This window comes from Coregonus lavaretus (genome assembly GCF_964263955.1).
Source record: "Coregonus lavaretus genome assembly, chromosome: 28".
In the NCBI taxonomy this organism is placed as follows: domain Eukaryota; kingdom Metazoa; phylum Chordata; class Actinopteri; order Salmoniformes; family Salmonidae; genus Coregonus; species Coregonus lavaretus.
In genome coordinates, this window is record NC_140015.1 from 21,541,729 (window position 1) to 21,556,834 (window position 15,106).

Genomic DNA, 15,106 nt, shown 5'->3' on the forward strand with positions numbered 1-15,106 from the left:
ATTAACTTAGTGTTTGTGGTCTGAGCTCAACCATTTAACCCTCCATCGCCACCAGTGTAGCTTTACAGGGGCACTATGTGCTGTGGCCATTCATGTGGTGTGGGTCGAACTAGCACTGCAGGGCTGTCATGGACCTTGATTTTGCTGTAGTAGCACACTCTCATGCTTAGAGTCACAATTAGTGTTTTGTCTTTATTGTGTAATGTCTCAGTGCTTTGACAGCGCAGGGTGTGTAGCCTATATTAAACAAAGAATGCATGCACTTGTAGGCTACCAGAATTCTTGAACTTACTTGAACTTGATCTTGTGTAAAATCATTTATGTAACAAAAACCTAGATTATATAAGGAAAGCCTTCACTTTGGGGACAAAGCATAGCTGTCTTAATGTTTGTGTGTGTTCAAGTTCATGTCATTGTTTTCAGTGTCAGATTCGGCATATATGTAAATAACATATCACTACCAGTTCTATTGCACCTTCATAGAAGTTATTGCGTAATCCAGACTCATTATACTAATGTATTGTTACAGCACCTTCTATTGTGTAATGATATCTATATAGGTTGGTATGGGAGAGCACATACGGTACACAAGTCTTTGTTGATGCTGGAATGAAAGGCAACATGTGCCCTTGTGTTCCCACAACAATCAATGATGTGCAGGGAGAGGTGGCTGGATTCAGAACTGAGCAACGCTCTCTCTGAGGGTCTCGTGACATGTATAAATACCTTTAGGCCTCCTGCTAATCCACCTATCCTCAGGACTGCTGACTCACAGGGAGTAGGCCACAGCAGGATGAAAGAGAGTGCAAATACTTCACAGTGAAAAACAAGTGATTAAGAATAATATGCATGTAATAGGAGCATGGGATGAATAGGATCATGACGTCCATTATAGATATCATAATTGTTTTGGTTTAATATGTTATTATACAGATACAGGGATTGATAAGAAACATTTACATTGCTTAAATGAGGACACCACACCTCACAAGTTATTTCTCATTTTGTATCAGTCAGAGGTGAGAGAGAGTGAAGTGGATCTGATTCTGAAGTACAATATACTGTACAGGAAACACCAGCAAAGCATCACATGAAATGAACAAAGGCCTTGATGCCAGTGTTAGGGATAAAGAAAGGCACAACCCAGGTTAACAAGTGAGTGATTAGCAGAAGACATACACTCCCCTGCAGGGGCGGTGTGTTCAATAGGGCGATATGGGCGACGCACTGCCAAACGGGAAAAGGAAGGGATTTTTTTTCTAATCAATTATATCACGGCAACAGTAGTTATCAGTGTTGTAATCTAGACGTCTGATCTGCCACAGTGCCACTAAATGTCCAATCAGGCTAAAGTCGTGCTTCAAATGGCCCCCCCCCTTTTGGGGCGATTTCAGTCAGGTTGAAAATCGCCCAGAAGTCTGTCATAGACTCCCATGTAAAATCTATTTTTTTCAAATATCAGAGCTTTCAATACAATCTCTATGGGTTTCTGAGGGCTTGCACTTACGCGTTTTCGTCATACGTAACATAACCATGAACGTAACTAAGAAAAGAGCGGGTAGCCTCATCAATCAATTCACTACTACTGTGAAAATGGCTAGGCTTCAGTGCAACTCGATTGTGTCTTTGAAAGAAGTTCCTTTTTGTCGGCGAACAAATGAAGATAAATTGGCAACGAAACAATTAGGACCTCCCAGACCAAATTTAATAATTCAACAGGTTTCTACTAAAGGGGGGAAGTCCTACACCCGAGGATTTTCCAAAAATTGGTACGAACGAAAAACCTGGCTAGCAGGCTGCGATGTAGCTAATGCAGTCTTCTGCTACCCCCTGCTTACTCTTTCACCCTGAAGGCGGCACGGCAGACAGCACCGCTTGGACAGCGACTGGTGTGTAACGGACATGCACCATCTTTCAGGAAAGATTAAGAAACATGAGCTGTCAAAGACCCACATGGATAGCTGTTTGAGATTGTCTGCTTTGGGGAGAGTGAACATTCCCACTCAACTGGATGAGGGATACAGGCTAGCTGTCCGCCGCCACAACGATGAGGTTAGTGTTGATAATCACAAGTTTACTGGAGAACTGAAACTGACAAGGCTGACAAGATAGGACCCTTTTGTCCATTGTTATTGGATAGGAACAGAACTTATAACCAGCTCCTGACCTAAATAGATCTTAGCACAACATTTTACTCAACATATCATATTCCATATTCACTATAACAAATATATTTACTACGACATTAGCAAGAACCGCCACATCCTCAGCCGGCTAATCCAGTGTGTGAAGTTTTGCGGAGTGTTTGAGTTAGCTTTGCGAGGCAAAGATGAAACTGAGGGCTCCACCAACCCTGGTAAGCCAACACTTTTGAGATCAGTCAATAAATGCTTCTGGTATTGACTTATATGCTGCCCCTGTCTTCATGTTGTTGCTGGACATATCTTTTTTAAAATGTGTGTAGGTCACCTAAATCATCAGAAAAATTGCCCCCCCTGAGAATTTTTTCAGGAGCCGCCACTGCTCCCCTGTATGTATGTTTTTGGTGTAAAGATAAAAATATGTGTAGGGGAGTGTACTTGAAGACTGTCTCTATGACATTACATACAGTTCTTATATCTGCCAATCCTCAATCTTCAACATAATCTCTTGGTAATGTAACTGAAGAAACATCCAAGATTCTATTAGTCTGAGTAGCGCTTATGCTCTACCTCAAACATAAATGCAGATAAACATATACCCATTCACACACATTCCAACCAAAGTCAGCACAAACCACCACCCCATCGTTCACAAGAGAGTCCATCAGAAGAACACACCCCACAATGTGGCATGGGAAAGATACAGGGAGGGAGCCATGATGATACATAGGAAGATTCTATGAGCTCTGGAAAGATAGATTTCTTCCCTTGAATGGTCAGACGTAGATTGTCCTACTCCTAAGCCAAGGCCCAGTAGCAGTCGGTCTCCGGGAGTCCACAGTAGTCACTGACGGTCACTTTGACCCAGACAGACAGATGGTTCACACAGCAGAACTGGAGGCCCAACCCACTTCCTCATACACGCCTGTCACGTGCCAGTAGACGGCATCCAGCAGTTTGGTCCATGCCCCTGCCACCTCTGGAGTGATGTAATCTGGAAAGTCTTCACCCAGCACCTCCAGAATCACCCCACTCAGGATCTGGGGAAGAGAAAGAGGGAAATGGAATGAGTGATACATTTGCTTTGGTGTGCCTGTGGATAATGGTGGCTAGTTATGTGAAAACATGTTGCCCGGTTCTTCCTCACCTTGAAGTAGACAGGCTCCACCTTGTGTCTGAGTGCATGGGCCTTGCCCACCAGCTTCAGCACAGACACCAACTTGTCCCCGTCATGGAGGTTCTCCACCAGGGTGTTGATGGCGTTCATCACCCTGCGTGCGTGCTTCCTGAGCTGGGCACTCCTCTCCAGCTCCTCAGGGTCCTCCACCTGTTGGAACTGGCTGAAGTACTGCTTGGAGGAGGGGAAGTTCACAAAGAGCCTGTAGAGGAGAGGAGGAGTGTGGGAGACCAGAGTTTGAACAGCTACTCACCTAATCTCATTGCCCTTCAGCCCTCCACCAGAGCTGGCTAGCTATCCCTCAACTCCAGGTGCATTACTTGGCCCAGTGAGATATTATAAGTAAACATAATTGGAGCGTGTTGAGACAGATGCAGAGCATGACTGCCCTTTTAATGTTTAACCACTTTCCAGGTTCTGTACAGGTTATGCTTCATTTACTCAACCATGGCCTGAGCACAAGCATGTGCTATTCAAATACAATATAACTGTGTTTGTAAAAACATACACCTTAACCAAATACATTTAAACTCAGTTTTTCACAATTCCTGACATTTAATCCTAGTAACAATAACCTGTCTTAGGTCAGTTAGGATCACCACTTTATTTTTAATATGTGAAATGTCAGAATAATTGTAGAGAATGATTTATTTCAGCTTTTATTTCTTTCATCACATTCCCAGTGGGTCAGAAGTTTACATACTCTCAGTTAATATTTGGTAGCATTGCCTTTAAATTGTTTAACTTGGGTCAAACGTTTCAGGTAGCCTTCCACAAGCTTCCCACAATAAGTTTGGTGAATTTTGGCCCATTCCTCCTGACAGAGCTGGTGTAACTGAGTCAGGTTTGTAGGCCTCCTTGCTCGCACATGCTTTTTCAGTTCTGCCCACAAATGTTCTATAGGATTGAGGTCAGGGCTTTGTGATGGCCACTCCAATACCTTGACTTTGTTGTCCTTAAGCCATTTTGCCACAACATTGGAAGTATGCTTAGGGTCATTGTCCATTTTGAAGACCCATTTGCGACCAAGCTTTAACTTCCTGACTGATGTCTTGAGATGTTGCTTCAATATATCCACATAATTTTCCTTCCTCATGATGCCATCTATTTTGTGAAGTGCACCAGTCCCTCCTGCAGCAAAGCACCCCCACAGCATGATGCTGCCACCCCCGTGCTTCACGGTTGGGATGGTGTTCTTAGGCTTGCAAGCTCCTCCTTTTTCCTCCAAACATAACGATGGTCATTATGGCCAAACAGTTCTATTTTTGTTTCATCAGACCAGAGGACATTTCTCAAAAAAGTACGATCTTTGTCCCCATGTGCAGTTGCAAACCGTAGTCTAGCTTTTTTATGGCGGTTTTGGAGCAGTGGCTTCTTCCTTGCTGAGCGGCCTTTCAGGTTATGTCGATATAGAACTCGTTTTACTGTGGATATAGATACCTTTGTACCTGTTTCCTCCAGCATCTTCACAAGGTCCTTTGCTGTTGTTCTGGGATTGATTTGCACTTTCTGCACCAAAGTACGTTAATCTCTAGGAGACAGAACGCATCTCCTTCCTGAGCGGTATGACAGCTGCGTGGTCCCATGGTGTTTATACTTGCGTACTATTGTTTGTACAGATGAATGTGGTACCTTCAGGCATTTGGAAATTGCTCCAAAGGATGAACCAGACTTGTGGAGGTCTCCCATCTTTTTTTCTGAGGTCTTGGCTGATTTATTTTGATTTTTCCATGATGTCAAGCAAAGAGGCACTGAGTTTGAAGGTAAGCCTTGAAATACATCCACAGGTACACCTCCAATTGACTCAAATGATGTCAATTAGCCTATCAGGAGCTTCTAAAGCCATGACATCATTTTCTGGAATTTTCCAAGCTGCTTAAAGGCACAGTCAACTTAGTGTATGTGCACTTCTGACCCACTGGAATTGTGATACAGTGAATTATTGTCACGCCCTGACGCAGGGGACGCTTAAATGTTGAGTCAGGGTGTGTATGTTCTATGTTGGGTATTTCTATGTTGGTGTTCTATTATGTGTATTTCTATGTTGGCCGGTGTGGTTCCCAATCAGAGGCAGCTGTAGCTCGTTGTCTCTGATTGGGGACCATACTTAGGCAGCCTATTGGCACTAGTGGGTTGTGGGATCTTGTTCCGTGTTAGGTATGTTGTTTGTGTACCTTGGACTTCACGTTTCGTTTCTTGTTTTGTCATTGTGTTTAATAGTCAAATAAACATGTATGCATATCACGCTGCGCCTTGGTCTGACCCGTTCATCAACGATCGTGACAATTATAAGTGAAATAATCTGTCTGTAAACAATTGCTGGAAAAATTACTTGTGTCATGCACAAAGTAGATGTCCTAACCGACTTGCCAAAACTATAGTTTGTTAACAAGAAATTTGTGGAGTGGTTGAAAAACAAGTTTTAATGACTCCAACCTAAGTGTATGTAAACTTCCGACTTCAACTGTACATTTCTTCCAGCTGATAAGGCAGAAGAAATGTTGGTCAGTTAGCAAAAACAAACAGAGTGATGTAAAAAATAAATAAAAATAATAATAAATAGCACAATTATATAATGTACCACAATGTAGAGCAAGGCATTGGTAAGAATCCATTCAGTATGACACCCAGCCTGTCATCAGGTCTGTGTACATCCTGGCATATCAGTGGCTACCGCTATGTTCTCCTGAGTCTAGGAGATCTGTTGGTCCCGGTGATTAATTTATTTGGAAAAAGATCCACTGAGTACAACCCAGGCGATAACACGGTATAGCGATTCCACTTGTTTCCAATGTGGTCCCCGATGTCTGGTCTCAGTGCCTGACAGTGACTGGATACAAGCTGCACAGCGCTCCCCTAAAACTCACAAAGCTGCTGTGGTGGAAATTCAACAGCAGGGACACCTGAAGTCAATATTAAATGAATCACTCTTTATTATCAGTTAACTGGAGAGGTTACAACAACATGTTCCCTCACACTGTCATCATCTCCATGTCTGGCCGTATGAGCGGACCAACAGTGAAGTGCGCTAATGAGCTTGAGATGGTTAGTTGGTTGCTCGTGTAATTACACACTGAAATAAACGGTCAGAATGGCTGTGTGTACTCAGGCAGCAGTGACTTCATCTGCTGCTTCCCTCTCACTGTGTTACAGTCGAGGTTGGAGACAATTAGCTCTACATCATAGGGATATACCATATGGTTGGTTTGGACGGATGCACCTACACCCACACTCATGTTCAACATTGGTGTGCTACAGTATTTGTGTATTCCTATCAGCTCTGGTAAACACCCAAACAATGTATTAGAATAAGACCTTACTTACCACCCATCTAATTCTATATAATTTAAAAACAGAATACCTCCAATGATGATATAGGTTTTCTTTGTGGAATAAACTGGTTTGACCACCAGAGACCACATTGTGAAAGAGAGTAGTATTGAGCAATAAGCTACAGCCTCCAGTGACCGGGACAGATACAATACAGCTGTCTGTGTGTATCTGTTCCAGATGTCCCATACCTCTATCCTTTTAAAACCCATAACAGAAAAGGGATGCCCTATGGGGAAGGCATTGTGTTTCGATTAAAGCACATGGCTTCCACTATCTTCACCTGTGAAATCAAGTGTTGGGAGGAATCAGACAAGGAAGACAGAGGAGGGGGTGTCTCATTCTCTTCTGCTTAAAGTGGAGGGTCTATGCATGTGCTAATTCAATGACATTCAATTGTAAAGCCAGATCGTCTGTTTCACTCATAAGTAGTTAAGACAGTGGTGTTTAATCTCTCCCATGACCTGTGGTGGCTGCATATAAATAGCCTCATTAGTGTTTTATATCATCAGCCTGTTGATCCTACTCTGGGATAGGGCTCATTTCTGAGATAGTTTCATGGTTATTATGAAAGTTACATACTTGCCATGAGTGGAAATTGAATAGGTATTTGATAAATGCAAATACCTATGGATACCCTGGATTTTGTTACAATGAGATGCATCACCGATACAATACTTTTCAGAGAGCTATTGGTATTTTGCATTGGATATTTTAGTTATTTACATTTACATTTTAGTCATTTAGCAGACGCTCTTATCCAGAGCGACTTACAGTTAGTGAGTCCATACATTATTTTTTTCTCATACTGGCCCCCCATGGGAATCGAACCCACAACCCTGGCGTTGCAAACGCCATGCTCTACCAACTGAGCTACATCCCTGCCGGCCATTCCCTCCCCTAGACGACGCTGGGCCAATTGTGCGCCGCCCCATGGGTCTCCCGGTCGCGGCCGGCTACGACAGAGCCTGGATTCAAACCAGGATCTCTAGTGGCACAGCTAGCACTGCGATGCAGTGCCTTAGACCACTGCGCCACTCGGGAGACAAAGGACTAAATGAACCAAGCATAGCTTTTAGTATTAAACTGACAGAGAGAGAGAGAAGTTGAGGTTTGAGATTATACCTGAACATGCCTTCAAATCTCCAAAGATTCCAATGATTCAAAGACCCCTTAACAGCTAAAGTTTGCTCCCTGTAAGTGCTCCATGTCACCATATAATACTACGGGCATTTGGAATGCCTCAGAGCAATTTGAGGCTTAAGATGTTTTAAGTACCGGTATTCAAGTATTGCATGAAATGAAAGCATTGCAATTTATGACCAAGATTATGTCCTTTTGATAATCATGTTCTTAACATCAAAACAGAAGGGAAGCAGACAGAGGCTGGGATAGACTACGGAGTTAACTGTACTGAAAATATAGGAACTGCTCTTTCGGAGTCAAGTGGATAATTTAACTTGGCTCTATCGATTACCCATCATTCTTGGGATTCCTGGCTGAGGATCTACAGACTGTAGAGGATGTGAATGGAGGGAAGAAGAGGAAATCTAATCAAGCTGTCATAAGACCTGTGTTTAAGAGACGCCCTGAAGTCCTAGAAAAAGGGACATTCTTAGGTCACGCAGTGCGAATTTGCCTTCAGGTATAATACCATATAATTTAGGTTATCATATTGTTTCCAGGAGTAAATTTAGAAACTTCCAAAGTATACTGAAAATGTTTTTTGTTTTGTTCAAATGGTACAGATGTAGGATCTTCATTTGAACCAGTTTCTTACAGCAGGAAAATAATCCTGCAGAAACAGGAAATGTGAATTATTATGTGGATTATAATTAATTAACATTTTTGTAGGGTTTAATACATTTTTCGTAAAGGAAAATCAAGTCTAAAATTTCAAAGTGGAAATTACAAACTTCAGAAGCCTTTTTAACCTCAAATACACACTACAAGTTTTACATTTCCTGCATTGCAGGAGAGCTATCCTGCAACAGGATGATACAATTAAGATCCTACTACATCTGTACTGTGTCTGAAGGGGTGGTTTAGTTATAGTTATTCTACAGTTTTCAAAGCTGGTACAGTACTCTGATCTTTGACACATCTAAATTGCAACATTGCACTAAGACACTGACACACATCAGTCTGTGACAGAGCATGTATCTTCATATGATATCCTTTGTCAACCTTTCTTTCAACTCCTACAGGTGTAAGATCTTAATTTGATCACCCTGGTCCAGGAGAACTTTACTGCAATGCAGGACATTTTTTAATTGTAGTGTATTTGAGGTTCTGAAGTTTGTAATTTCCACTTTGAAATTTCATACTTCATTTTCCCTTATGAAAAATTGTATAAATCCCTACAACAATTTCCATTATAATCCACATAATAATTCACATTTACTTAGCTATATAGAAGGTGTACCAGTACCAAGTCGATGTGCAGGGATATGAGGTAATTGAGGTAGATATGTACATTTAACTAGGAATAAAGTGACAGTAAAGTGATAGTAAACAGTAGCAGCAGCGTATGTGATGACTAAAATTTTTTTAGTGCAAAATGGGTCTATGCAGATAGTCCGGGTAGCTATTTGGTTAACTATTTAGCTAACTATTTAGCAGTCTTATGGCTTGGTGTACAAGCTGTTCAGGGTCCTGCTGGTTCCAGACTTGGTGCATTGGTACCACTTGCCGTGCGGTAGCAGAGAGAACATTCTATGACTTCGGTGGCTGGAGTCTTTGACAATTTCTTGGGCCTTCCTTTGACACAGCCTGGTATAGAGGTCCTGGATGGCAGGGAGCTCGGCCCCAGTGATGTACTTGGCTGTCCGCACTACCCTCTGTAGTGCCTTGTGGTCGGATGCCAAGCAGTTGCCATAACAAGTGGTGTGCAGCCAGTCAATATTTTCTCAATGGTGCAGTTGTAGAACTTTTTGAGAATCTGAGGGCCTATGCCAATTCTTTTCAGCCTCCTGAGCGGGAAGTGGCGTTGCTGTGCCCTTTCACGACTGTGTTTGTATGTTTGGACCACGATAGATCCTTAGTGATGTGGACACAGAGATACTCGAAGCTCTCGACCTGCTCCACTACAGCCCTGTTGATGTGAATGGGGGTGTGCTCTGCCCACCGTTTCCTGTAGTCCACTATCAGCTCCTTTGTCTTGCTGACGTTGAGGGAGAGGTTGTTGTCCTGGCACCACACTGCCAGGTCTCTGACCTCCTCCCTATAGGCTGTCTCATTGTCGTCGGTGATCAGGCCTACCACCGTCGTGTTGTCGCAAACTTAATGATGGTGTTGGAGTCGTGCACGGCCACGCAGTCATGGGTGAACAGGGAGTACAGGAGGGGACTAAGCATGCACCCGTGAGGGTCCCCGTGTTGAGAGCCAGTGTGGCGGATGTGTTGTTGCCTACCCTCACCACCTGGGGATGTCCCAGATCCAGTTGAAGAGGGAGGTGTTCAGTCCCAGGGTCCATAGCTTAGTGATGAGCTTGGAGGGCACTATGGTGTTGAATACTGAGCTATAGTAAATGAACAGCATTCTAACGTAGGTGTTCCTTTTATCCAAGTGGGAAAGGGCAGTGTGGAGTGCAATAGAGATTGCGTCATCTGTGGATCTGTTGGGGAGGTATGCGAATTGGAGTGGGTCCAGGGTGTCTGGGATGATGGTGTTGTTGTGAGCCATGACCAGCCTTTCAAAGCATTTCATGGCTACAGATGTGAGTGCTACGGGGCGATAGTCATTTACACAGGTTACCTTGGCATTCTTGTGCACAGCGACTATGGTGGTCTGCTTGACACATGTAGGTATTACAGACTGGTTCAGGGAGAGGTTGAAAATGTCAGTGAAGACACTTGCCAGCTGGTCAGAGCTTGCTCTGAGTATGCGTCCTGGTAATCCGTCTTGCGGCCTTGTGAATGTTAACCTGTTTAAAGTTCTTACTCACATCGGCTACGGAGAGCGTGATCACACAGTCATCTGGAACCGCTGGTGCTCTCACGCATGGTTCAGTGTTGCTTGCCTTGAAGCGAGCATAGAATGCATTTAGCTCGTCTGATGGGCTTGCGTCACTGGGCAGTTCGCGGCTGGGTTTCCCTTTGTAATCCGTGATAGTTTGCAAGCCCTGCCACATCTGACGAGCATCAGAGCCAGTGTAGTAGGATTCGATCTTAGTCCTGTAAGCGGCAGCTGTAGCCTTTAGCTCAGTCCGCATGTTGCCTGTAACCCAGAGACTGATGTGGTAAACTCCTCAATGCCATCGGATGAGTCCCGGAACATATTCCAGTCTGTGCTAGCGAAACAGTCAATGTAGATTAGAATCTGCTTCTTTGGACCACTTCCGTATTGATCGTGTCACTAGTACTTCCTGTTTGAGTTTTTGCTTGTAAACAGGAATCAGGAGGATAGAGTTATACTCAGATTTGTCAAATGGATGGCGAGGGAGAGCTTTGTATGTGTTTCTGTGTGTGGGGTAAAGGTGATCTAGAATTGCTGGTAGAAATTAGGTAAGACGGATTTCAGTTTTCCTGCATCAAAATCACCAGCCACTAGGAGCCTTTGGATGAGCATTTTCTTGTTTGCTTATGGCCCTATACAGCTCGTTGAGTGCGGTCTTAGTGCCAGCATCGGTTTGTGGTGGTAAATAGACGGCTACGAAAAATATAGATGAAAACTATTTTGGTACATAGTTATTTACTTGTGAGGGGCAGTGCTGTCTCATGGTGCAAACCTCACCACTCCAAAGGCCTTGCTCATCACAAATGGTCACAGAGGTTAGCTACTGCTTGTCTGCTGTAATATATAGACAGTAAGTATACAGTAAGTCATGTACGGTAGTATACCCAAAACTATCTGCCTTTGAATGGTTTGATACAGTATAATAACCTCCTGTCTACTATGTAATGATGAATGGAGGGAGTGGCCCTGATCACTCATCTTCATGGGGCTCAATGAGGGATTAGACAGAGACATCCCTGTGAGGGTTCAATGAGTTAGGTCAGAGATCCCTGGTCTGCAGATATGTGAAACATGATCTGCCCTCAGGGAGGGAGCACCTGCAGAGCCAAATATGTCAGCTTGGAATAAGCAGCAAGATGGATTGAGCTTCACACTTTTCCCTCTGCTTCTGCCAACTGATAGGAATATGGATAGGAAGGGAGCCAATTTCAGATGCAATAGCTCAGAGATGAGGGATGGCGCCCTCTCTAACAGACTGAGAGCGCGCAGGTCAAGTCAATTGTCATGTTACAATCTTCACACTTTGTTAAAATAACTTTCAGTTCCCATCACCTGTAGTGGGGATCATGCTAGGGTCATGGAGAGATTGTAATCTAGGTTGCAAGAACATCGTTATTTATTACAATCAACTATTGCAACACGATTAGGTAGAAACAACCATTGTGCAAGATAATAATAATAATAATAATAATAATATGCCATTTAGCAGACAGATAAGGAGCCATGTTGGCAATGTAATAAATAAGGAGAAGCAAACTCACACAGCAAGAACAAAATGTGTGTGCTGTGTTGAAAGAGTTAGCATTCAGTAAGTTACAGCTCTTCTGTCACCAGCCCTCCACAACTCCCCAAAAGGAAATGTGTGCACCTAGGCAAGTTTATTAGTGTCTTTAGACCGACAATTTCAAGATGTTATAGGCAAGAAACAAGGGAAAGAGAGTATAGGTAAAGTTTACCTGATGAGAATGGCCACCCCGACATCATCGCAGTTCTGGTAGACTTTGGCCCAGGTGTCTTTGATCATCTCTCTCTCTGAGTCAGAGAGTGGGTCTGGGCGCTCCAGGCGATCTGCCTTTACCTCTCCCTGCTCCCTCTCCATCCAGGAGTCCTTTAGTGCTGCAGGAGCGGTGTGTTGAAGAAAAGTGATAAAGAGTCCCAAAGAACACAACCCCCACCCAGTTCCCTTTGTTTACACAGTCACTCTCTTGTTCAAACGATCCCCTTTTAAACCCTTCTCTTGCTGAGAGACCCTCTGGTCCCCTCTCTCAACCTTTTCTGAGTGAGTAAATGAGGAACACACTAAAAAGCGAGAGGAAGAGAGTGCACACAGAGTAAGGAGGAGCCACACACCTCTCGCTCTCTCTCTCTCTCTCTCTCTCTCTCTCTCTCTCTCTCTCTCTCTCTCTCTCTCTCTCTCTCTCTCTCTCTCTCTCTCTCTCTCTCTTTCTCTCCCCTCTCCCTCCCCACCCAATTTGGTACTTGCCTATTTTATGTTTTTGTGTGTTCATATGTGTGTGTGTGTGTATGTGTGTGTGTGTGTGTGTGTGAGTGTGTGTGTAGGGGATATTGAGAGGAAAAGCATTCAGATTTTTCCAGAGTAATATGTGAAAAACAAATCAAAATCAAATCAAATTTTATTGGTCACATACACATGTTTAGCAGATGTTATTGCGGGTGTAGCGAAATGCTTGTGTTTCTAGCTCCAACAGTGCAGTAATATCTAACGATTCACAACAATCCACATAATATACACAATCTAAAAGTAAAAGACAGTTAACAGCTATAGGGCATCGTGAAAATTATCTGCATTAGACAAAACGTTACGTTTGCTCTCATATGAACACAGATAAAGGGCATTGCTCAACAGATTAAGGTATGCTAGAAATGGAGCAGTATTTTGTTGGTTTAGTTTTCCTCCATAAAAAAAGGAGAGATCATATCAGTACCTAGAATTTTATTTCTGTTGTCCAGAGGCACACTCCCTGAAGTATCACGTTGCACGTTTACAAACCCTGACATTTCTTGGCTTGTTAACTGTTGGCAGTGTTATCTCCAGAATTATGAAGGGATTATGAATTAAGTTTTATCCTCCTTTTTCTTTTGAGATTGTGCTTTGCCATTGGTGCATAAGTTACCTTATTATCTTATTATCTTACTTCCTTGTGGTTTGGCAATAATAGATACAGTAACTACATAGGGGGCTGGGGACCTAATTAACAAGAGACTTGTGGATTGGATGTGTAAGCAGGAAGTGTAAGCAGGAAGTAGGTTACATTGGAGTTAGAAAAACTATCAAATAAGGGTCACAAGCTTGAGCTGATACATGTTCAACACCTTGCTTTGTGAGGTCCAATTTCTGTAAGAGTTCTTCTAAACTTCTCCGTCAAGGAAGTCTATGTAAAACATGAAAGCTGTCCATAGAGAGGACAGTTTTTCATTTGTAATTTTTCATATGAGAGGGATCGACGTTTTGCAAGATATAAACTTGAAGGAATTTGTCATCTCAGTATGCACTTGAACACATACCCTTATAACCGAGGATTAAGGACAGGTTTGCTGGGTGTGGATGTTGTTTTGTCAATCAAAAATATATCGGGAGTAGGTTAGTCAAGCGGTGAGCAGTGCACAACAAGCTGGAGCATGTTGATATTGTGAATTTGATACTCTGGACTGCTTTCCACATGATGCTAATGATCTTCCAGGGTCTTCAGTAGGCTTAAGCTTACACTCACACGACTTGCAAAGTGTTTCACATAAAAATATATTTGTTACAGCACTGATCTTTCTCTTTATGTCCTGGCATATTAGTGTGTAGCCCAAACTGTTCGGACGCTACAGACAGAAGTTGGCAGATCGCCTGTACCGACTTCAGAGTCCCAAGACACTTGAGAACACCATCGTGTTCGTGAGAGTCTCATCTTCCCATAGAGGAGTCCTAATAGTTTTCTAGGCCAAACCGTTCGGACTACAGACGATTTTGTGAGAAGACCGATTTTCGGGATGTCTCATGATCTGACAAACACCGCTCTAGCTCTGTCACCTTTCATCGCAGATGCGGAATTGCAACATAGGCGGATGTGGTGGATTGAGACGCATCCAATGCAAAAAAACAGATATCTCTAGCTTAAACTGACAGATTTTTATGTTTTTTTTTGTATTATGCTAATTGGATTTCCGCATATAGATAGATCAGAGATATCCTGTCAACACAGCAGTAGTGCATCACATCAGCACCATCCGCAGGATAATTACTGCAAGAAGTAACTCAGATGTTCAACTAAACTCTTAACTTCAAGCCCAAAGTTCGGCAGATGGCGATATTGAGTCATTTCATCTTACCGTCCAACCGCATTGACTGCATCCGGCAATACATTCGTATCCCTAGTGACCTGTTCAGACCTAAAACATTCTCCATTCAGGCTGCATAGGCTTCGCTTTCCTCATTAGCTTTATTTAATGGAGAGAATGGCGGAAAAACACGGGGAAAATATGCATACTTTCCTTATGAAAAACCATTTTCCAACGCCCTGCTAGAGTGGCTAAATGCTAATCCCGGATGTTGTATATCGTGTTCAGCCAATCAGGTTGCAGCAGACTGTTTTTTCACCCCTAACAGTGGAGTTGTCATAATGCTAATAAAACCTAGTGGTCAAACAGAGAAATATCATTATTTTTTTATATATTTTTTTTTTTCACCTTTATTTAACCAGGTAAGCCAGTT

At 43.0% G+C, this 15,106-nt stretch overlaps 1 protein-coding gene across 2 annotated transcripts; it reads right to left on the reverse strand.

Annotated features, from left to right (window-relative positions):
- Positions 1–891: 891 nt before the first annotated feature.
- Positions 892–12,666, reverse strand: LOC311104038 (cytoglobin-2-like). 2 transcript variants are annotated; one of them, XR_014610130.1, is made up of 4 exons: positions 12,342–12,666; positions 3,289–3,520; positions 2,522–3,181; positions 892–1,180 (listed from the first exon to the last, which is right to left on the reverse strand). XR_014610130.1 is itself a non-coding variant. In XM_084145691.1 (3 exons), the coding sequence occupies exons 1-3, from the start codon at positions 12,482–12,484 to the stop codon at positions 3,023–3,025; spliced, it is 534 nt and encodes a 177-aa protein (XP_084001817.1). In that variant the 5' UTR covers positions 12,485–12,666; the 3' UTR covers positions 898–3,022. The 2 variants fall into 2 exon arrangements, 1 of the variants encoding a protein (XP_084001817.1); XM_084145691.1 differs by having other exon boundaries at positions 898–3,181.
- Between the last annotated feature and the right edge of the window lie 2,440 nt (positions 12,667–15,106).